Source organism: Eleutherodactylus coqui, chromosome 11 (assembly GCF_035609145.1).
Source record: "Eleutherodactylus coqui strain aEleCoq1 chromosome 11, aEleCoq1.hap1, whole genome shotgun sequence".
Classification (NCBI taxonomy): domain Eukaryota; kingdom Metazoa; phylum Chordata; class Amphibia; order Anura; family Eleutherodactylidae; genus Eleutherodactylus; species Eleutherodactylus coqui.
In genome coordinates this window covers 20,824,921-20,848,908 of record NC_089847.1, presented here as the reverse complement: position 1 = coordinate 20,848,908, position 23,988 = coordinate 20,824,921, and the positions used below count along the sequence as shown (strand labels likewise).

At 45.6% G+C, this 23,988-nt stretch overlaps 2 protein-coding genes across 2 annotated transcripts in view; both read left to right on the top strand.

Moving 5' to 3' along the window:
* The window catches only part of LOC136581689 (EP-cadherin-like), a 23,431-nt gene extending 12,720 nt beyond the window's left edge, over positions 1-10,711 (top strand). The window contains exons 3-6 of the mRNA XM_066582313.1: positions 5,724-5,929; positions 6,013-6,156; positions 10,041-10,190; positions 10,646-10,711. Of these exons, the coding sequence (XP_066438410.1) occupies positions 5,724-5,929; positions 6,013-6,156; positions 10,041-10,190; positions 10,646-10,711 (566 nt within the window). The remainder of the gene's footprint in view (positions 1-5,723; positions 5,930-6,012; positions 6,157-10,040; positions 10,191-10,645) is intronic.
* LOC136582138 (EP-cadherin-like) lies at positions 10,044-23,988 on the top strand. Its single transcript, XM_066582957.1, has 7 exons — positions 10,044-10,190; positions 15,019-15,163; positions 15,252-15,424; positions 15,501-15,629; positions 22,056-22,192; positions 22,610-22,745; positions 23,837-23,988. Exons 2-7 carry the CDS (start codon positions 15,055-15,057, stop codon positions 23,924-23,926), a joined length of 774 nt encoding a protein of 257 aa, XP_066439054.1. The 5' UTR covers positions 10,044-10,190; positions 15,019-15,054; the 3' UTR covers positions 23,927-23,988.

Sequence of the window (23,988 nt, the reverse complement as noted above, 5' to 3'; positions counted from 1 at the left end):
TAAACCGCAGCCCCCAATGTCTTTTCACTGGTACTTCGCAAGTGCATGTGCCCGCCATTTTGCCTGGGAATGATGGGGGGGGGGGGGACGACGAAATTTAGATTGGATGAAAAAACTTAGACGAAATGTCTTACTGGATGAGGAAAGCAATTGGATGAAAAAGATTGGACGAAATGTCCTGAAACCCAGCAGTGAGACTGTGGAACTCTCTGCCCGAGGACGGTGTGATGGCAAAATCCATGTAGATGTCTTTTTAGAGGACTATGATATTACAGGATATAGACATGTAAATAACCATAAGGGTTGTTGATCTTAAATGTCGATCCAGGGAATATTCTAACTGCCGTTCTTGAGTCTGGAAATAATTCCCCCCCCCCCAAAATGGGGCTAAGTTGGCTTTTGCCTCCAAGTTTTTTTTTCTTTACTCTGGATCAACAAGGGGGGGGGGGAGTAAATGGGCTTAACTGGATGGACATTTGTCTTTTTCAGCCTAGCATACTTTATTACTATGCATATTACTGAAGTGAAAGCAACCCTCTGGTCTAAAGGAGGATTATACCGCGTTCCCTGATAATAAAACCTACCCTGATTTTTGGGGGAGGGCTTTGAAATATAAGTCTTCCCCTGAAAATAGGCCCTAGCTACACTACAGTAAAAAATAAATAAAATCACAATACTCACCTAGCAGGCAGCATTCTTTTCCTGGTAACAGGGCTTTGAATACCCTGTCTCCAGCAAGCAAGTGCTGTGATTGGATCACGAGCGCCACTGGCTCAGTCAATCAGAGCACTCGCTTGCTAGAGGCGGGGTATGCAAAGCCCCGTTACCACGAAGAGCCTGCCGCAGTACTGCAGACCAGCGCAAGGCAACGGGACGCCATCGGCTGGGTAAGTATAAGACTCATACCATTAAATAAGACACTGTGCCTCTTTTGAGGCAAAAATTAATGTAAGACAGTGGCTTATATGCATTGTGCAGTCTAGAAAGCATTGTGGCCATCTTGGATCAACAGAACTGGGTTGGGGGCTGTATGGAAATAAAGGAGGACGGCACATAATACAACATCACCTCCTCCTCCAGTCCCAAGACAAAATCCTGGAACTGAAGTGTTGCTTCAGTGGAACTAAGCTGCAATACCTCACACAGCCAGTTGACAGGTAAGGTGATCTTAAAAGAGCAGCTATATTTTTCTAAATGTGTGCAACTTTTAAGTCTCTTCAGAACTGTTATGTGGTGCCAATCGGTATAACTGATAAGCAACAGAGGCTGGACAAATATCTGTCTGGGATGATTTAGTGAATCCTGCACTGAGCAGGGGGTTGGACTCGATGACCCTGGAGGTCCCTTCTAACTCTACCATTCTATGCTTCGGTATTAGTGTATCTTGACGCCACCACAAGTGTGGGTGGTGTCAAGATACTAGGTGCTTGACAGGGGGTTGATGCCCCCTGTTCCTGATAAGCTATTATTACTTATCCTCACAGCAGGTCCTGGAACTAAGCGTGTGTGCTGCGGGCCCCACTGTGACAGTAGGCAGCAGCAGCCTCCACCCAGCAGTGCTGCACCAGCAGCAGTGTCCTCGGCGGCGGCGGTGGTTTACCCCCGCCACCGTGCTCTTCCTCAGACTCTCCCTGCCAGCACTGTACCCGGCGGCGCTTGCGGCCTCCCAGCAGCAGCACTACAGTGGTAGTGGGTAGCGCTGCACTGGCGGTGGCTTCTTCGTAATGTGAGTGTTCCCGGCAGCATCTGCGGCAGCGGCCTAACAGTAGCATCGCTACAGTGACAGTGGCCAGCGCTGGTCCGGCGGCAGTGTTCCCGGCTGCTTCTCTCTGTCACTGTTGCCGATGTGACTGTCCCCGGCGGCGGCAACGGCCTCCTGGCTGGACCGCTGCACTGACTCTGCCCTCCCCTTGCCAGGGCCTGTGTGACTGTCCCCACCGCCTGCAGTTTTCAGATAATGGGCTCCGATCCCCTGTAGCAGACAGTAAGGAGGAAGCACTGAGCCGCTGGTGCGCACATTTAACCTATGAACAGCAGCGGTGGATGCAGGTATTACTGTATGTTGTACGCCTAGCATGTAGTAAACACTTAACTGCTAGGACCTTTGATAACTAGCCAATCAGGAGCTAGGGGTGTGGGAGGGCCTTGCCTGCATCCAAGTCCTGTCAAACCCCTAGCTTCCTGGTGGTGTCAAGATACACTAATACCCTATGATTCTAACCCTAGTCCTGCCTGTACATCAGCACCCGTTATGCTCTCTGCCAGTAACCTCCTTCATGCTGCTTATACTTTGGAAGATATTACTGTTATCGCGCATTATGAAAAATTTCAAATTCCCCTAAGGGAAATATTCTTTGGGCCTCCTGTGTGTACTTGGGTATCGGCTCATGTCTCTACTGGTCTGGAATGTGTTTGTGTGATGGATATTCCAGCAGTTTCATCCAATCCTGATCCTAAAGCAGAAACTTCCATCACTGCTTAAAATATGGTTTTGGTAGAGGGACTGCTTGTCCTTTTAGAGAGCACCAAGTAGCTGGAGGGAGATTTCTAGGCCTTGCAATGCTCTACTGGGAAACCTAGTATGCAAATAGAGGATTGTATAATGTCTCTGCAGCACCATAGAGAAGCTATCTTCCAATAGGTGGCGCTGCAGAGGCATTACATCTCACTTGCATAATAAAATATTGTGGGACGCACATCAGCTACACCCTGCTGGAGGCTGCTAAACATCCAGAGTCATCTACTTGAAATAGCGCCAAACTTGGGAACTGTCAGACAGTTTCCAGACCATTTGGTTGTGCGGTCTGTGTTATTTACACAATTCACAATATGCAACCTTCCAGAACTCTAGAGCGGTGAGCAACCCTGAGTTTTTGGTCTACAACTCCCAGTATTCATGTCTTACCAATCAGTAGAATTGTTTCTTGGTTATCCGTCTACATAAGCTGGGTGACACCCAATATGCCCATGAGACTGGTCATAATGGCTTTCACACAACTTGATATGATTGATAGTTCGTTAAAGCCCTCCCTCAATATTTGTAGTGCAAACAGCAACTTCCTTTGTTCACACGGTTGTGTAAGTAATATCTCCTAAGCCTCGGGCCATTGCACCCCATCCATTGGCTTTAATAGGATCAGCAATTAATCACTTTCGGGAAGTTTTGGGTGAGTGAAAACTCATCCAGGTAGAAAATCCTTTCCTGCTTCCTGTGGCGTCTCTGATCTGCTCATATCACCTTGGAAAGCAGATTAATATAGCAGCGAGGGTGTCCGCCTGAACTGCTCTCATGGGTAGTGTAGGTTTTTAATATAAAACAAGTGATTATGCGAATTTGTGGTCTTCTAGCCATCATCAACCCAAAACATGGGGCTGAACAGCCATATGTGCAACCTGTCCAGTTGCACAAGGGTCCTGTAGACTTGGCAGGGCTTCCTTATATCGGTTTCCTATTGTCTATTACGCTGCATTCAGTTGCTGGTGGATTGTTAGAGGGGCTTTTTTGGAGAACTGTATTATATAGTCAAAAATGGCACCCACTTACTGTTCTTCTACCGGGGGCTTTGTGCTGATGACCTGTATCAATGCCGGAAAAACAAATATAGTACAGAGTATGTAGCCGATAAAAGACAAATGTCCATCTAGTTCAGCGTATTACCCCTCAATGAGGTAGAAGCCAATTTTACCCATTTAAAGGAAAAAACATTCCTTCCTGGCTCCAATCTAGCAATCGGAATAATCCCGGATCACCGACCCTTCTGTAGTTATTAATGATTAGAACATGTAACATTGTATCGCTCAAGAAAGGGGTCCAGGCCCCTCTTGTACTCTTTTAGCAAATTCGCCCTTCACAGAGTAGACTATAATAAAACGAAACTTTTTTATTTCTAACTTGATTCAAAACAATCACACATAAGGGCACCATCGCCACACATATAAGAGATGGGTGACTCGCTGGCCACTCTAGAGCTGGGCGAGACAGAACACTCAACACTCAGACATACTGACAAACAAACTGGACTATTACTTCAGTAGGCCTAAATAGGTACTTAACTAGAGATGAGCGAGCACCCAAATGCTCGGGTCCGCGTTATTCGAGTCGAGCTTTTCGTAAAATGCGAGAGCTCTACTCCAGTAACGAACCCTATTGACTACAATGGGAGACTCGAGCATTTTTGTATGTGGAATGCATGGTCCTGAGCTTCTGTTTGGTATTTTTCTTGGTTCGTGTTTCTCTCTCTCCCTCTCCCTCTTCCTCTCCCTCCCCCTTCCTTCCAGACCAAATGGCGCGTGCTGCGTCACAGCAGGGAGGGGCCAAAACAGGCACGTCACAGCGGGGAGGAGCCAAAAGCTGGGGCGGGGGTTGAATGCGATTTGTTGCTCGCTCGAGTAACGAGCACCATCGAGTACGCTAATACTCAAACGAGCATCAAGCTCGCCAGAGTATGTTCGCTCAACTCTATACTTAACTCAAAACTGATAATTAGACTTAATGAGAGAGAATTGTGGTCCTAGTGTTCAACACATTTGAATGAGTTCCCAGGAAATTATTATCTGGGACATATACGTCAAATTCAGATGTTTTTCCAACTAATTGGAATTTGATGTTCAGAACATTTGCTTATCTCTCAAAAGGTAAGTATCTGAGAACAATATTCCCAGGCTCAGCTCTTTTGATATTGTTCTGATCATGTGAGATGAATCCCAGATGCCAAGTATCTGAGAATAGAATTCTCAAGCTCAGGTGTTCAAATTCAACGCGTTTCACCTCGAAAGATCATCAGGAATGGAGTGAGCTTCTCAAGGAAACATCTGACAGAAAAAGTGGCAGCCAAGAAAAGCGATGGCACCACCTGAGTTACAAGACACTAATGTGTATGAATTGTCTGAGGAGTAGATATCACTAGATGATCTAATGCCCTAATAATCTAGTGAACAGGTGAATTAGTGATGGGCATGGTACTGCAAAGTTCAGGTCCTATGCTAGCTCCTATAATAGGCTATTGAATGCTGGTCTCTACTGATAGAAGGGTAATTAGTTGTATCCTCTATAAATGTATCTGTACGACACCATGTATTTGGTCTTGAAAAAGGAGCTTTTTTTGCAGCACGGAGACGCATTGCCATATGTATGTTTGTATGTCATGAATAAACACCTATTGCAGACCTGACATTCCACTTAACATTATTGGTTACCACTAGGAGGAGCGGGCTTTGTGTGTTGGATCCATACCTTCCTCCTCCAGAGTAAGTGACACCTCATTGTCATTTATTCTATATCTCCGAAGTTCTTGGAGAGCAAACTGTTCTTTTCCTCTTACGAGCGCAGAATTTTTTTTTATACTTTGGAGCCTTTTTGGATTTCCCTGCGGCTCTCCAACTTTCCCCCTGGATGCCCTGATTGGTATAAGAGGATTTAATTACACAAACCAGGACTGCAGGTGTGATGCCTGGTCCCCACCTCTCTGCTGAGTAGTCATTTTACCAACCTCGGGAGGATGGAAGGGTGCGTCAGCCGTGAGCGGGCTACCTGACCCAAGCTGAGATAGAACCCACAACCTTCAGGTTGTGAGCAAGAGCTTAGAACTGCATTTCTGCTGCCTTAGCACTCTGCACCCCATCACTATGACATATCCTAGTGCCTTACTTATCAAGACTATTTAACACTTTTCTCCCTGCAGAGAAATCGAGACATAACCCCCTCCCCTCCTCTTATTTTTCAGTAACATTTGTTGACTGCACGGCTAGAAAACCTAAATATGACGTCCAAGATTCTCGGTTTTTGGTGCTTGCAGATGGCAGCCTGATTGCAAAACGCCACGTGAAGCTTCATGGCCAGGATATCACGTTTCCGGTCAACACGTGGGATGCCCAGGGAACAAAATATTCCACAATGGTCACTATAAAAAGGCTGCAGCGGTCTAGAGAGGTAAATGTGTTGGGTGGTGAGCTTGTATGGACTATATACTGGTCAGTCTTATGTGTTAACCTCTAATGTGTCTTGTTTTGTAGAAGGCTCACCGCAAAAGTAACCTACCTGTACTGACCTTTCCTGAGAAGCAGAGCGGCCTAAGGAGAAGGAAGAGAGACTGGACCATCCCACCTTTAGTAACAACTGAGAATGCCAGGGGCCCGTTTCCCCAGAGGATACTACAGGTAAGGAGTGCAGCGTCCACGAGATCCTTCTCTACGGGAACATCCAACCTATGACATTACCAGTCCATCAGCTCGTGTTCACATTTGAGCACCATTTTACAGCCACTCGTACTCTACAAAATGTTCACAAACTTTAAAGCGACCCTCTGGTCCTGGAGAAAACAAGATTTTCACACTACTTCTAATGCATGCTGATCACTAGTCATGCATTGGTAGTCTAAGACTCTAGACGCTGCTCTGATTGTCCAATACTGCTCACATGAGCAGCGCTGGCCAATTACAGTCATGTCTTGAGCCTTACACTACTAATTAGAAATGAGCGAGCGTACTCGGCCACGCCCCTTTTTTGCCCGAGTACCGCGATTTTCAAGTACTTCCGTACTCGGGCGAAAAGATTCGGGGGGCGCCCTGGGTGAGTGGGGGGTTGCAGCGGGGAGTGGGGGGGGGAGGGAGAGAGGGAGGGCTCCCCCCTTTTCCCCGCTGCTACCCCCCGCGCCGCCACGCTTCCCCCCGCCCCCGGCGCCCCCCGAATCTTTTCACCCGAGTACTGAAGTTCTCGAAAATCGCGGTGCTCGATCGAGTAATTACTCGAAACGAGTACGTTCGCTCATCTCTACTACTAATGCATTTCCAATGCACTGTGTACATCAGGTAGCCAGAAGACATGCGGCCACCTTGGTTTGTCCAGGGCCAGAAAACCACTTTAAGTTGGAACTGATGCTGCGTTACAGCCTGTATTATAGAGTTACATTCAGTTCCATTGGTTATCAATGGAACCACTCAGCAAGCATGGTACAGTCATGAGAAAAAACTAAGTACACGCTCTTCTTTATGCCTTTATCAATTTCTCACATTGTTCTGGAACCAAAACAAAAGGAATTTCTTAAGAAAAAAAATCCTTTGCTCATAGGAAGGATAAGAATAGATATATCCAATACAGTAACGTAGCAAAGAAACAGGAATATGGATATCACAGAAGCCTTCTCCTAGTGAAGATAATCAGCGTTTTCAGTTAGATAGAAAAGCAAGGACCTCCAGTCCTTAGTGGTAGTTTTCTTTGCTTTAACCTCTTAACACTCCAGGACGGACATTTACGTCATGAAGTGTGAGGGTATATATGAAGAGAGATCGCTGAGTGGCACTATTAACCCTTTAAATGCCACCGTCAATTTTGACAACGGCATTAAAAGCCCCCGAACCATGTTCAGGGATCCCGTATGGCTCCCCCCACGATAAGAGCTGTGCGAGTGTCATGGCAGCCGAAGGCCGTCTGAAAGGCCCCAGGGCTGTCTTAGCAGACTGTCTATCAATCCTCCCCCATGGGGTGGCTTGATAGACTGCCAGGCAGATTGCATTATGATGTACTGCTATGGCCTTACATCATACTGCAGGAGTGATCAAAGCATCGCTAGTTGTGGTCCCCTAGGGGGGCTTAAAAAGAAAGTTAAAAAAAAGATCACTAAGGTTTTACTAACTGTAAAAAAAAAAACTAATAAAAGTTTAAATGACCCCCCTTTTTCCATATTTATAATAAAAGTATCTAAATCATAAAACAAAAATGCATATTTGGTACCACCGCGTCTGTAAAAGCCTGATCTATGCAATATTTACCCTACACAGTGAACGTAGTCCGGAAAAAAAAATAAGGAACGTCAGAAATGCACTTTTTTGGTCACCATGTCGCCCAGAAAAAATGCAACAAAAATCGATCAAAAAGTTATATGTATTCCAAAATGATACTAACGTAAACTACTGGATGTCCTGCAAATATCGAGCCCTTGCACAACTACGTGGGCGGAAAAATAAAAAAGTTATTCCGCGGAGAAGATGGCGGCAGAAACTAATTTTAAAAAATTAAATGTCTTTGAAAAAAAATAAAAGTTGTGCAGCAAAAAAATTTTTTTTACAAGTTTGGTATCATAGCGATCGTACTGACCCATAGAATAAAGTTAGCATGTCATTTTTGTTGCAGTTTGTGCGCCGTAGAAACAAGACGCACCGAAAGATGGCGGAATGTCGTTTTGTTTTCATTTTACTCCACTTAGAATTTTTTTTAAGTTTTTCAGTACTTTATGTGGTACATTAAATAGCACCATTGAAAAATACAACTCGTCCCGCAAAAAACAACAAGCCCTCATACAGCAACATCGATGGATAAATAAAGGAGTTACGATTTTTTTAAATGCGGGAGGAAAAAACGAAAATGGAAAAAAGGTAGCGACAAACACGATAACAAAATAATAATCAGCAAACATAACGAAGATCAGCGATTCATTTCTGTGCCCTCTGGCCCCTTTCTCAAGCCTAAGGAACCTAAGCAGTAGTGAATACATTTATGGAAAAAGGAATTGCATTGTTCTGGAAGAATTGTGGCCCACTCTTCTGTATAACATTCCTTCAGTTCATTGAGCTTTCGTTTATGCACAGCAGTCTTAAGGTCCCACCACAGCATTTTTATCGGGCTGAGGTCTGGACGTTGACTGGGCCATTACAACATCTTGAGTCTTTTCTTTTTCAGCATTCTAATGTAGACTTACTGGTGTGCTTGGGATCATTATTTTGTTGTATGACCCAGTTTTGCCCAAGCTTTAGCTTTTGGATAAATGCCCTCACATGTGACTTTAGAACAGTTTGATACATAGAGGAGTTCATGGTCAACTCAATGACTGCAAGGTGCCCAGATCCTGTGGCTGCAAAACAAGGCCAAAACATCGCCCCTCCACCACTGTGCTTGACAGTTGGTATGAGATGTTTATGCTGATTTGCTGAGTTTTGGTTTTCACCAATCATGGCATTGGGCATTATGGCTAAACATCTGCACTGTTGTCTCATCTGTCCTAAGAAAATTCTTCCAGAAGTCCAGGAATTGGAGTTTCAGGTAGATAATTTGCATATTACCTATGCATTCTGGAAAGAGTAAAGAGTTACTGTGAGTCAAACAATTGATGGATTTAGCTGAGTCTTGCTGCTTGGAGGACATCACCAGAACAGAAATTGGAACTCCAGGAAGATAAATTGCCTATTCCTTGTGCTCTCTGGGACTAGTGAAGAGCCGCTTTGAGTAGGATGATCGCTGGGTTTAGCCAGGTCTAGCTGCTTGGAGGACATTGCCAGACTAGGAATTGGAGCTCCAGGAAGATAATTGGCATACTTCCAGTGCAATCTGGGAGGAGTGAAGAGTCGCTGCTCATCCAACTGGAAGAATGCCTCAAGTGAGGTACCGCAAGGCTCTGTCCTGGGTCCAGTATTGTTGAACATATTTTAAATGATTTAGATAAGATATGTAGCTAACACTAGAAAAGAGAGAGAGGACATCTGAAAAATGAAAAAAAGAACACACAGACTGAGAGGAATTGAGCTAAGCAGCAGTACATGTGAAAAGACTTGGGTATACTTATAGATCACAGACTGAACATGAGTCAACAGAGTGATGCAACAGCAAAAAAAGGCAAACACAATTCTAGGATGTATTAAGAGAAGCATAGAGTCTAGATCACGTGAGGTAATTATCCCCCTCTACTCTTATTTAGTCAGACCTCATCTGGAATACTGTGTCCAGTTCTGGGCACCCCAATTTATAAAAGGCACTGATGAATCGGAGCAAATTCAGAGAGGAATTACCAAGATGGTGAGCGGTCTGCAAATCATGTGCTATGAGGAACGGTTAAAGGATCTGGGAATGTTTAGCTTGCAAAAAAGAAAAAGGCTGAGAGAAAACTTAATAGCTGTCTACAAATATCTGAAGTACAATATCTGTTGTACAATATTTTACAATAACTCAATTACTTATGTCCACCTGGAAATGATGATAAAACTATACATGATGGCTTTACAATGCTAATAGTTGGCTGTTTTATGTAATCTTATAATTTCTTTAATTTCAGATTAAATCCACCAAAGGACCAAATATTTATTATAGTATTACTGGGCAGGGTGTTGATAGTCCCCCAGTGGGAGTGTTCAGCATTGAGAGGGAGACTGGCTGGTTATTGGTGAACGGACCTTTGGACCGTGAACAATATGCATCATATGCTGTAAGTATCTGGTCTTGGTCTGTTTTCTATGATGGCTAACCATGTGTGAATGTGCATCCATAGACATGGAACAGCCAGCATAACTGCTGATCCCACTGAGCTTTCTGCATTTCACACTGATGCTGTAAGAACTAAATTGAGTGCCATTTTTTGATTTAAATACCAAAGAACAGGTAATGCCCCCTGTTAGTAGGTGGTCCTGCAAGCATCAGCTTGCATAGGCATGAGACCCAAGCCAAACCCAGTGATCATCTAATGTGTACGTAATTAATACTACTCTCCCATCATGGTGGATTAATGGAAGGAGGGATAGAGAAGGATCAGGCATGCAGTATCACAATATATCCGATGTTTTATCATTGAAGATCAGCTGCTTATTCCTCTTCTATTGAAATATGCATGTTCTGCCTGCACTACTTGAGACTTGAACTAAGATATTGATGACCTGTCCTCAGGTCAGCTGTTTGAAGAGGCTACAGATGCTTCTTAAGCATTTGACGTCACGTTTATCGGTCACATGATCAGCAGCTTGTCCCTTTTCAAGTCAATAGGTTTGAACTACTATACCAGACACAGCTGCCATACAATGTACCACACTGTGCCTGGTATGCACTGAAGCGGCCACAGTACTCACTCAAGTGCCACAGCCACTTCAAACCGGGGTATTTGAGCAGCAGACACCAACAGATAATAATAATAAACTTTATTTGTACAGCGCCAACATATTCCGCAGCTCTTACATAGACAGGGGGGATACAGAAAGACAAAAGTAGAAACATTACAGAACCACGGTTATATAGTAATCAATTGATGGAAACAATAGGGGTGCGGGTTCTGCTCCAACGAGCTTACATGCTATGAATAGTGGGGTGATACAGAAGGTAAAGGGGCTGGAGATGTGCACGGTATGGCGAGGTGGAGAGTGAGCGATGTTATACACATAGACAATGGTCAGACATTTAGCCGTGTGACGGCAGAATCGGTATGTCTGGAGGAGTGGTTTATGGTGGCTAGCAGGGATTGCAGTCAGTAGGTCAGGGAGCATGTTATCAGGCGGAGTACAGAGGGGTTTGTTTAGGGAATGCGGTATGCCTCTCTGGAGAGGTGCGTTTTTAGAGCACGCCTGAAGTTCTGCGAGTCCTGGATTGCTCGGGTAGCCTTTGGTAGTGCGTTCCAGAGGATCGGTGCTGCTCTGGAGAAGTCTTGGAGGCGGGAATGAGAAGTTCGAATTAACGGGGCACTCAGTCTGGTTTCGTTAGCAGAGCGGAGAGCCCGGGCTGGGTGATGGATTGAGATGAGGGTGGCGATATAGGGGGCGCTGCGCTGTGGAGGGCTTTGTGGATGAAGGTAGCGAGTTTAAATTGAATTCTGTATTTAACAGGCAGCCAGTGCAGTGACTGGCACAGGGCAGAGGCGTCCGAGTAGCGGCTGGACAGGAAGATGAGCCTGGCTGCCGCATTCAGGATGGATTGGAGAGGGTAGAGTCTGGTGCAGGGGAGGCCGATCAGCAACGAGTTGCAATAATCGAGCCGGGAGTGGATGAGAGCAACAGTAAGCGTTTTTAACGTGTCCACAGTGAGAAAAGAGCAGATTCTTGCGATGTTCTTGGGGTGCAGCTGACATGTTCGAGACAGAGATTGGATGTAGGGGGTAAAAGAGAGATCAGAATCGAATATGACCCCAAGGCAGCGGGCGTGTTGTCTAGGAGTTATGGTAGCGCCATACACTAAGATGGAGATGTCAGGAGGAGGTCGGTTAGTGGAGGGTGGAAATACCAGTAAGTCAGTTTTAGAGAGGTTTAGTTTTAGGTAGAGAGAGGACATGGTGTTAGAGACAGCAGACAGACAGTTGGTGATGTTTTGGAGGAAAGGTGCAGAGATGTCACGGGAAGAGGTGTATAGCTGGGTGTCATCAGCATACAGGTGGTATTAGAGGCCAAATCTCCTGATGGTTTGTCCAATAGGGGCTGTGTAGATAGAGAAAAGGAGGGGGCCGAGGACCGAGCCCTGGGGGACCCCAACAGCAAGGGGAAGAGGAGGGGCGGTAGAGCCAGCAAAGGAGACACTGAAAGAGCGGTCAGATAGGTAGGAGAAGAACCAGGAGAGGGCAGTGTCCTCTAGGCCAATGGAGCATAGCATACTGAGGAGGAGTTTGTGGTCAACAGTGTCAAATGCTGCGGAGAGGTTGAGGAGGATCAGTAGGGAGTAATCACCCCTCGATTTGGCTGTCAGTAGGTCATTGGATACCCTTGTAAGGGCAGTTTCTGTCGAGTGTTGAGGTCGAAAGCCAGACTGTAGGGGGTCTAGGAGAGAGTGCTCTGATAGGTAGCTTACAAGGCGGGAGTAAACCAGGCGTTCTAGTAGTTTGGAGATGAAGGGGAGGTTTGAGATGGGTCGGTAGTTGGCAGCATCAGTCGCGTCCAGAGTCGGCTTCTTTAGCAGTGGGGATATGATGGCGTGTTTGAAGGAAGAGGGAAAGATGCCAGAGGTCAGAGAGAGGTTGAATATAGTGGTGAGATGGGAGATGACCACTGGGGAGAAGGAACGGAGGAGGTGAGAGGGGAGGGGGTCGCTAGCGCAGGTGGTGGGGCGAGCAGAGAAGAGCAATTTGGAGACTTCTTCCTCTGTCGCTGGTCTGAGTACAGTGAGCAGGAGCTAGATGCAGTGCTGACAAGACTAGGGTCAGGGCTAGTCTGGGATTGGGAAGTTATTTCCTGATGGATGTCATCAATTTTCTTTTTGAAGTAAGCAGCCAGCTCTTCGGCACTGAGATCCGACACCGGGGGCTGCGGTTTGGGGCTGAGAAGGGAGTGAAAAGTATCAAAGAGCCGTTTATGGTTGTGCGATAGTGAGGAGACTAGAGAGGTGAAATAGACTTGTTTGGCATGGTGGAGGGCGAGGTTGTAGGTTCTGAGCATGAATTTGTAGTGGAGGAAGTCTGCGGACGTTTCCGATTTCCTCCACAGCCGTTCACCACTTCTAGAGCACCAACGGATGAAGCGTGTTTGAGGTGTGAGCCAGGGTTGCCGCATTCTACATCGGATGGCTCGGGTCCTGGGGGGCGCCGATTCATCCAGCGCATGTTTGACAGCGGTGTTGTAGTGAGCGGCAGCCAGGTTGGGGCAGGCGAGGAGAGTGATGGGGGACAGAGAGGACTGTAGGTATTCAGCAAAGTTCTGGGTGTGAATGGCCTTAAGGTTCCTGTAGGTATTGTAGGTAGGTGGGTCTGGAGAGATGTTAGGGAGCGTGACAGAGAAAGAGAGGAGGTTATGATCCGAGAGCGGGAGAGGGAAGTTAGTGAAGTTGGAAGCAGAGCAAAGACGGAGGAAGACCAGATCAAGAGTATTGCCATCCCTGTGAGTGGGAGAGGCTGTGAGTTGAGAGAGACCAAGGGAGGAGGTGAGCGAAAGAAGCTGAGAGGCAGATGGGGAGTTGGGGTCATTAGTGGGATGTTAAAATCACCTAAGATGAGGGTTGGAATTTCACAGGATAGGAAGTGGGGGAGCCAGGCAGCAAAGTGGTCCAAAAACAGGCGAGCAGCACCTGGGGGGCGATAGATAACTCCTACTCGCATGGACAGCGGGCGGAAAAGCCGTAGCATATGTACCTCAAATGATGGAAAAGTGAGTGAGGGTACAGGGGGGATGACCTGGTAGGTGCATTTTAGGGAGAGAAGAGCACCTACTCCTCCGCCATGCCTGTCATCTGGTCTCGGGGTATGGGAGAACTGCAGGCCATTGTAAGACAGTGCAGCAGGGGAGGCCGTGTCAGACGGCTGTATCCACGTTTCTGTGAGAGCTAGCAGGTTTAGAGATTTAGCAGTAAAAAAGTCGTGGATGGTGGGGCGTTTATTACATGCTGACTGGCAGTTCCAGAGCGCACATTTAAAGGAGTCAGGGGAGGGTATGCATGGGCTAGCAGTTGGGCTTGTGGATTTTATTAGTGAGCCCGGTAGGGGGTAATAGCTAGGAGCAGTGGAGCTGAACTCCTGCTATCTCCCTCTGCTTAAATCCTCTGTGCTGCTTGCTTGCTGTGAATTGTGTATTTTGCATTTCATCTGTTTGCATCAGTAAATGAAATTTTACTTTTAGACAATTCTGCCATCCACCTCCCCCAAATGGCATCTTTCACCCATCCTTGCGGAGATGCTTTCCTTATCTAAGGAGAGCAATAAATTTCACTCCCCCCCCCCCCCCCCCCCCGCCCTTTTGGTCATTAGCTTTGCAATGCTAAAGTCAGCTGGCTAGTCAATTGGAACCTGATTAGCCACTCCCAGCTGTTTCCTAGTCGTACCTTAAACTTTCACTTTAATATCAGTGTAAGCATGCATGCCACGCGGGTGGCTGCCACGCGATTATGAGCTGTATTAAAGTATGGGCTGGAGAAAGTATGATACAGTTTGACCATGGCAGTTCCACAGGGTAGGAGACAGGTAGGCCACAAACTCTGTCTAAATGCTTTACACTTCAAAGCTATCGCTAATGCTGTCACCTCTGTTCTCATCCTTGCTCTTAGTTTCAGAACTTCTTTCAAGTGCCCACCTCTGGGGCACACTATTCACATTAGCCCCTCTCTCCTGTCCTCACCTATGCACAGCTCACATGCGCTCTTTACCTTCTTGCTAAGCCTCAAACCCCCTCATGTCACTAACAAAAATAACAGTCATCCTCATAAATCTCCTAACCATCTGCTAACCCTCACTATTCTGCTGTTACTAGCTGCTGGGGATATCTCTCCCAATCCTGGCCTGAGGATAGGTCATAAATCTTGGTCTCGGAACCCCCCTTTAAAAAACAAAGAGTCTCTAACTAATTTTATATCCAACATAGCTCGTGTGTCATGCGGTATCGAATACTGGTCAGATCATGGAGTCTCCCCTGGATATAAACCTCCACGTTCTTGATCAGAACGATAACAGACCCAAGTTCATAGAAGAGGTGTTTAGAGGTTCGGTGGAGCAAAGTCTTCCACTAGGTGAGGAGAACTTCGCTGTCTGCGGACTTCTGTCTTCTGTGTGCTTCCATATTTGTTTCTCATTGGCTATAAATGTATCCATTCTTAGGAATACCCGTAATGAAGGTAACTGCAACAGATGTTGATGACCCGGAGACGCCAAATGCCATCATCCGTTATTCTATTGTAAAGCAGGAGCCTGAAGACCCAGCAGCTGGACTCTTTACCATCAATAGCGTTACCGGTGTTATCAGTGTGATGGGGACCGGACTGGACCGGGAGGTGGGCATCTCTCCGTTGGGTACATGTGCAATGACTGATATTTGTCAGCTGGCTAATCCTGGTTTTGTATCTGTAGAAAGTACCAGAGTATATACTGACCCTACAGGCTGCTGACATGGAGGGCTCCGGGCTTACCTGCACTGGAAAGGCAATTATCCAAATCTTGGACGCAAATTCTAAAGCCCCAGTTCTTGATTCAGTGAAAGTAAGTTATTATTATTCACAGTGGTCCCCTACTAAAAAAGTTAATAGATTACTTTTATACAGCAGTAGTTACCCATAAAACTATTTTGTGGATAACATAACAGGACCCTTTCATATTTTATAATGAACAGTTCAAAAAAAAAGTTTTTTTTAAATCGGATCATTTTTATTGAATTTCTATTTTATTTTTATATCCATATCATTACCCAAACAATACTTTAAAAACAGAACTACATTTAAATAAATCTTAACCTCCCCCATCCCCAACGAAACCTATTGAAACAAAAAATGAAAACGTTAAAGTCTAAACGAGCGCACGATCGGGTGACGTCTCCGCTAGTTGTCTCTAGACAGGCAGATCAGCGCTGAGAATCTCTCACTTGCTGCTGATTATGTACTCAGTGCTTCACATTCACTCTATGAAACACTGAGTGGGGAGTGTTGACGTGCAGCGAGGAGTGAGCGAACCAGCGCCGATTTTTATGGCGATTGAAAATGAGTGACAAACGAAATCTGCACCATCCATATAAAATGTGGGACAGTCTGAGTTTAATCTAATAGCTATATTAAACAACTTTAATGGAGTACTCTCCCCCCCCCCCTGCAACCCCCTTTCACCCCCCGAATCTTTTCGTCCGAGTAGTCAGTTACTCGAAAAAAGCGGTGCTCGATTGCGAAATCACCTTAAACAAGTACGTTCGCTCATCTCTAGTGTTTAACCATAAGCAGAGATACAGACCGGACCTGAGCTGCAAACGTATGTCATAGTTGAAGGAACTGGAAGAAACTATGGGGAATATCATAAAGCTCTCTAAATTGTTCAAAGCTATAAAAAAAAAAAGACCCCAGAATGTACCTGTTCCAACAAGATTACCCTTTTCTCCCATGGTGAAAACCTCTCCAACCTAAGACACTTTAACAAGTTAGGGTTCCTCCAGAAGGGGTGTATATAGTAAATCCAACTAGTTGTAAAAGCTGCCTAAAATGATTACATAATTGAATCCTTAAAGTGAATGTCAGATACAATCCCCATTTTCTTCCTTTCATCCCTCTCTCACATACCGTTATAGGGAGGCTACAACCTATTATATTAGAAACTTAGCCGCCATTCAACCCCACCTCATTTCTTTCTTCCACCCCTTCAATTATTGCAATTGAGATTTCAAAAACCTATGTCCAGACATTTGGAATTCCCAAACCGTTTATCCCTTTGAAGGGTCTCCAATATAATTCTAGAAGATTGCTTGTTCCATAATAAGCTCCTAAATATTGTATGAAATCTAAAAAAGTATTGTGATGGAATCCAAACTGGAGAGTTTTGAGGTATGTAAAGGACTTATGGCATCAAAACCATTTTAGTAAGATTTCCCCTTCCAATTGTTAGCAAGGGAAGATGATTCCAAACCTTGACCTTATCTTCCAACTTTCGTTCTAATGGAAGCAATTTGGCAGAAATATAGTCTTGAGGCTTAGAAGATACCACAACTCCAAAATATCTGAATTCCTTCATTATTTGTGACTTCTAACTACCGTACGTTCTAATGGAAAATCTGCTGTCAGAAGGTCTAAGGGAAGAACCACAAATTTACCACAATTAATTAATATTATAAACTTCTTAATACATTCTCTGGAATATGGAGGGGGATATATATTGCCACAAAAAAAATAATTCTTATGTGCAATGATACATAACTTAACATAAATGCAATAACTTGAATACACAGAATGGAATGAATGTGCCTATAAGGAATGGTGAAGCAAGTGCCTGGTAAATTTTGTTAAATGGGTTTCTAACAGACAAACAATAGCTGATTGAAATTGCTGAATGCATGACAAAACAGAACATCTTTTATTTTTAACCCCCATATCCTATTCAGCGTCCCATAGGGTGACCCTGGACACAGGGCATACATTGAGGAGCTGGGAGGGTAAGGTGGATGCTTGTCATGGCGGCACTTACCAGGCTCCCTCCTGGAGGGCCACATGTAGTTTCGGCCAGGGCAGCGCTGGGCCTCTTCCACCCCTAGGAGAGCGATGGCCAATAAACATGTGAACAGGTAGTGAGGTTGTCACGGGTGATGCCACTTTTCCGTTACCTACCGGAATGACCCTCGGTGGTAAATAAATAAGCTGCAGACTTGAATAACGTACCTCAGGTCCCTGGGAACAGTCAGGCCCTGGCAAAACTTTACTTGCAATTAAACTTGATACAAGGCAGAATTCACACAAGATGGCCATGCAGGCAAAAACAGTAGACTGAAGGTCAGGGAGGAAAATACAGGAGGACTCTGGTCCTGCAGACCAAGTTAACTGACAGGTACCGCTCGTGGACGAGACAAATCTCCAGAGGAGTAGAAGGATAGGGGGTCTCCACAGACACACTTGATTTGAGTACCTCTGCACGGTGATCTCAGCCTTGACTCACCACAATCACGCTCATGCTATCACTCATCGGCGGTTACGGGCATACAGATCATCCGAAACTGCTCTTCTTCCTCCATTGTTCACCACATGGGAGTTGAAGGAACCCCCATGTGGCCGGCACTCTCAGATACCTAGAAGAACAGACTCTATAATGGGAGACCTTTGCTACACCCAAAACACTCATATTTATACGTTCAAGCATACCACGTGACAAGACAAATTGATACATTGCAAGCGTCTCCCAGTCTCTTGCAAACACTTAACTCCTCATTTGCTGCAGCTGTTCAGTACGCATAACAGAAAGATTAGACAATTTTGCACAGCGCACCAACACAAAACACTACATGTATGACACTTAGGGAGGGGCCAGCAACATAGACTTCTGGCCACCACACCTACACATTCCAAGAAATTGCAACCGGCACAGCAGAGAGAAAACACAGGAAAGGAACCAAGTTAGCAAGATAGGTGGGAGTTGTCCCGATCACCTCCAGTGCTCACATCACGCTCTAGGCCATATGCATAGTTTATGTTTACATGGATCACTTGTATAAATGCACACTCTCTCAGATTTAAAAGTATGCATTCACTTGAGATGTGATGAATGCCTAATCACAATATGTAGCATTCTGAGGAATTGAAAGATGAATTCACATGTTGGCTGAAGATGCACCACAAGATTCATTCCACATCCAAAATCCACAACACACCTAGAGCACATAGTGGAAAAGTTATAGGACTTGTACCACCAATAGTTATCCCTTATACACAGGAGATAACTATACTGCTGGGTCTTCCACTAATCATGAGAATGAAGATACCCCAAATTAATGGAGCAGAGGTACCTTGTTGCTGCATTCATTTCATTGGAACCTCTGGATATGGACAAGCACTTGTCCTCAGCTACCTCTGGCAGTCCTACTGAAATGAATGGAGCTGTGGTGTGCATATGTCTAATGTTCTATTCATATAGAGTCCTTTGAGACCACCAATTAGCTAGTTATCACTTATTCACGTACATTAATTAATAGGACAACCCCTTTAACCGGACTGTCAATCCCATGGAGTATCCACCACTTAACCTCCATACAGATTCGAGCTCCAATGATCCAGGGATTTATTCTAATTACCATATTTGGGGTCAGCGATAAGAATGACCGAATATTGTATATTTTTCTTTTATGAGGATGTGCCCTCTACCAAATTGCCACAGTTTGAACAATCTAAGCATGGATAATTGCCCCATTTTTGTTGAGCAAGATATCTTAAAAGACAAAAAGAAAAAAATGCTTTCACGACCCCCAATACTATATCTGTACACAGTCCATCAAGTGGACATACTTACATCCCCAGGAGCACCCAACAGTTTACTGCTGAGCACACAGCAAGAAGTGACAGCGCTCACCTGCCAAGCAAATAAAGGCCCTTTTACACGGTGCAATCGCAAAAAGGATAGTAAAATACATTGATATGTAGTGGCCCAGAACACCATCCTGGTCCATTCTATTAATGTCATACCGGTTTTGCCCTATGTAGATGCACTGTGCAAAGCTTGTCCTGTCATATCCAGTGTGTGTGTTGCACAGCTGCGGCGCTTGAGAGGTTAACTGTAGTAAAATCATTGCATGCCTGTAAATGTATCAGTCTGTCATGTCATGTGGTATAAGTGAAGTTATAAATGGGAGAGATTGAGAGTGGGAAAGGAGTTCATCTTCAGGAGTCCCTACAGTGTGCTAACACAGAGCCACATGGAGGCACTTTCAGTTTCCATGTAGGTGAAGATGGAGGAAGAGGAGCGACATCCTGTAGCGTTTGGAGTGTGGATGTAAGAGGAGTGAGTCCCTGCAACAGACAGAGAGAGAGTGCACGTCCCAATTTCTAAAACAAGTACCCGTTCACATCACAGGCCTTTCCTGTGCGTCCGTCTGTACTTAGGATTACCGCACAGAGGTACTTTATTGAGACCCACGCATCTGCCGTGTGGAGTATATATTGGCTAAGCCTTCCTGAATACTTTTTTGCCAGAGTGTCTGTGGAGTGACCCCTACCCCCTTCCTACTCTGGAGTGCTCCTAATCCAGGACCGGTGACATACAGATAACGTGGACTGTAGGACCGTATTCATTCTATTTATCCTCCCTACCTCTGAGCTATAGCCTGTTACTGTTGAAAGTGAATTGTACCTGCATTACCTGTTATACAAGTTATTATTCAAGTAAAAGTTATACCGGGCCCAAACCGTTCCTAGGGACCCGAGGTACTACACACAGGTCTCTGTGTTCATTTCTCCACCGCATAGAATATCGGTATGTGCGCACGGTGGCGTCACGAGTGATTTGTACTACTACTCCCCCCATCCTGTTTATTGGCATTTCCTATCCTAGGGTTGTCGAAGCTGGCCTGCTATCCTGCTCTGGCCTTGGCTGTGTGTCATCCCTCCAGGACCAGAGCCTGGTAAGTGCCGCCGTGACAAGCCAGCACCTATCCTTCCCAGCTCTTCACGTTAGTCAGGTGCCCAGGGTCACTTGGTTGTTTCAGATACACACACAAAAAAGTAGTTTATTCCACAAATTAAATATATAATGATGTGTGGGATATATATATATATATATAGAGAGAGAGAGAGATAGAGAGAGAGAGAGAGAGATAGAGATAGATAGAGATAGAGAGATAGAGAGATAGAGAGAGATAGAGAGAGAGAGGGATAGAGAGATAGAGAGAGATAGAGAGAGAGATAGAGAGAGAGAGAGAGAATATTTCACCCCGTTACCAGAGTCTGAGAGGGGCGCATTATTGGGATGGGAGAAGCTGGAAGGTCGTATCGGTGAATTACTACAACATCATTCATTCTGACCAGACTGTTAGGAGAGGAGTTACATGACAGACATGGAGGCCTTTTTCGAGTTTCCAGCTGCCATGGGAACTCATTAGTACTTTGCGATCAAATTGCACGGTGACAGAAGGAACCCCCTTTTCCTGTCGTCTGCTTACATGTCGCAGTTTCCATTAATTGTGGCATGTAAGGGGTTAAACTGCCAGGATCTGAAGTTTCTTTGCTACTGGCTATTAGAGCAGGAGTGTCGCTGTCAGTAATGAGCCAAGTCACCGCCTTTTAAATATGCATGTGCAGGTTTAAAGCCCAATAGTGAGATCAGTTAAAAAGGGGTATTGCGGTCTCTAAGGTTAAACTCAGGAACTGGTTGATTGGTAAGAAACTCATTGCCCCTGGGGTGACTGATCCGTCCTTACAGCCAAGTACAGGTCAGCGGGCAGCGAGACAGGAAAACAAAATCACATTGCAGGTTAGTAAATGTTAACCAAGGCCTCCTGGGACATGTGAGATCTGCAGTACAAAGGTCCGGGCTCAGGACGGGGCACGTTTCTCCGCTATGAGCAGGTTGCGGCTGCAGCTCATTCATCAGCACCTGCAGGGCACTCAGGTAACGATCTGGGCGTTCGTCGAATGTTGTGATATTTCTGTGGGCATGACTGAACGGCGCGCCTCCCTCCTGTGCCAATACATTGCAGCAGCTCTGTGTCATCCGGCGGCAGGAAGTGCTTGGCTGAACTTCTAGGACACAAGTAGGTATAAACAGAGCAGCTCCAGAGCAGGGAGGACACTGAAGTTCTGCTTTGCAGCTACTTTCCAGAATATCTTCACAATTTGCCCAAATAGCAATTCCCTAATCGACTTGTATTAATGATGCCGCTCTTTTTTGCTGCAGGAGTGGTCCTAATCTGCAGCAAGAACCTCCAAAACATGGGAGGGGGACAGAGCAGCTACTGCAAACCTGAAATCACAGATTGGAATTGCATAAAAGGCAATGCCTTAATATGACCCTATTTGTTCTCTATTAGACCGTAGTGCTCAGAAGTGCTCTGTGTGTGGAGGTTTAGGGAATGGCAGTTTTCCGTAGACGGCACAGACGGTTGTCTTGTAGGATGTTAGGTATAAATAAGCAAAAATAATCCGTCTTCTGCCTCCATAATTGCATGTCTTAAAGGAAATGTCGGGGGGCCATGACAGCCTGCTGAGCACACATGTCCTAAATTCAGCACAAGGGATACCGGCAAAAGGCCTGACCATTACCCTGTCCAAGCTGGATGCCAGCCAAGCAAGATGGGTACAACTGAGCAGAAGGTGAGTGATCGGCTGTACCTGGGATATCCTGCATGAAGGTACAATGTGTATATAGGCAGATTATATAGGAGCAGCGTGGACCACATTACATATACTGAATGAATGCTTTATTAGAGACCCCATCTAGTAGCACGTTGGACCTCCTTTGGCCTTCAGAACTGCAGTAATTCGCCATAGTGTAGATTTCTCTAGAAATCGTTCTGCAGGAATATCGGCCCCTGCGGACAGGAAGCTTCTGCAAATTAGATAGAGGTGCTGACATGATCTGAATAAATGGCTGAAAGGGGTCATTGATTCATGCTGCTTGCGCCAAATTCTGACCTCCCACCAGCACGGTGCAGCAGAAGTCTGGATTCATCTGACCAGGCAATGTTATTTTATTTGATAATGGAAACTTCTGCAATCTCTCTTCTCTAGCGTCACTAATGAGGACGGCCGCTGCCCGGGGCTCCTGCGGGGAGAACCTCTTACTGCCGGGACTTTCCAGTTACGCTTTGATACCAAGGACTATTGGAAACAGATGCAGCAGGACAGCTTCTACCCTTTTGTGGAGGTACCTGCTTAACCCATATAGTCACCAGAACCCAGAGGGCCCTTTAAGAACTCCTTGTTTTGCAGACCACATGAACTGTACTATTTTTGCATGTACTCCTGTAATAGCAGATTGCTTCTTTGTGATTGGATGATCTACCGCAATGACATGGAAAGTTGGCAAAAATGTAACTTGGCATTTCGGGGTCCACCATTCCTTACCATGTGCCATTTATAATACTGGCATCTTATGTTACAGAGAGGCCCGGGTGCAACTGTTATTTCTATACCCCTGGAAGCAGGGTTATGTAAATTAGTGTCCCAATGTGACATCCCTGGAGAATCCCTCCATGCAAAAGTCCAAAACATCTCAAGAACCTTGTAACATACTGTGTTTCCCCGAAAATAAGACACTATCTTATATTATTTTTTGCCACAAAAAGGGCACAGTGTCTTATTTTCAGGGGGGCGCTTATACTCACCTGGTCCGCAGTGTCCCGATGGTCTTCGGCAGCGCTGCTGTAAACTGTGTCCTCCTCGTCTCACAGCTGAGCTTCTTCCTGGTGATGGGGCTTTGAGTACCCCGCCTCCAGCAAAGCGAGCGCTGTGATTGGCTCATCGAGCGCCAGCAGCCAATCACAGCAGGCGCTTGATGAGCCAATCACAGCTATTCAGTGATGTCATTCACTGAATGGCTGTAATTGGCTGCTGGCGCTCGATGAGCCAATCACAGCGCTCGCTTTGCTGGATGAGGGGTATTCAAAGCCCCGTCAACAGCAGAAGCTGAGATAGCAGACGGGAAGGACTCAGCAGTTTGCCGCAGTGCCGCCGGAGACCATCGAGACACCGAGGATCTGGTGAGTATTGATTTTTTTGGGGTGGGGAGGGGGCATGATAGCTAGGTTCTATTTTCTGGGGAGGCCTTATATTTCAAGCCTCCCCGAAAACCCGGTAGGTCTTACTATCGGGAAAGGACCTATTTTCAGGGAACACAGTATATGAGCACCCCTTAAGCTCAGGGCCCCCTCTATACATCTCCACACGAGAACATATTAGGATTGTATCTGTACATTTCATAAACTTAATTGGTTTACGTATCTTTTTATCTTACAGATTGCTTTCACCATCACAGACCCAAAACAGAAGTACCACGTGCCGCTCTTGCTGAGTCCATTCTCGTACACCACCTACAGGGGGAGCTAGTGCTATAAATTTACGGCGCCGATAAGGGTCCAATAAACAGATAAGACAACTTTTGGATGAAA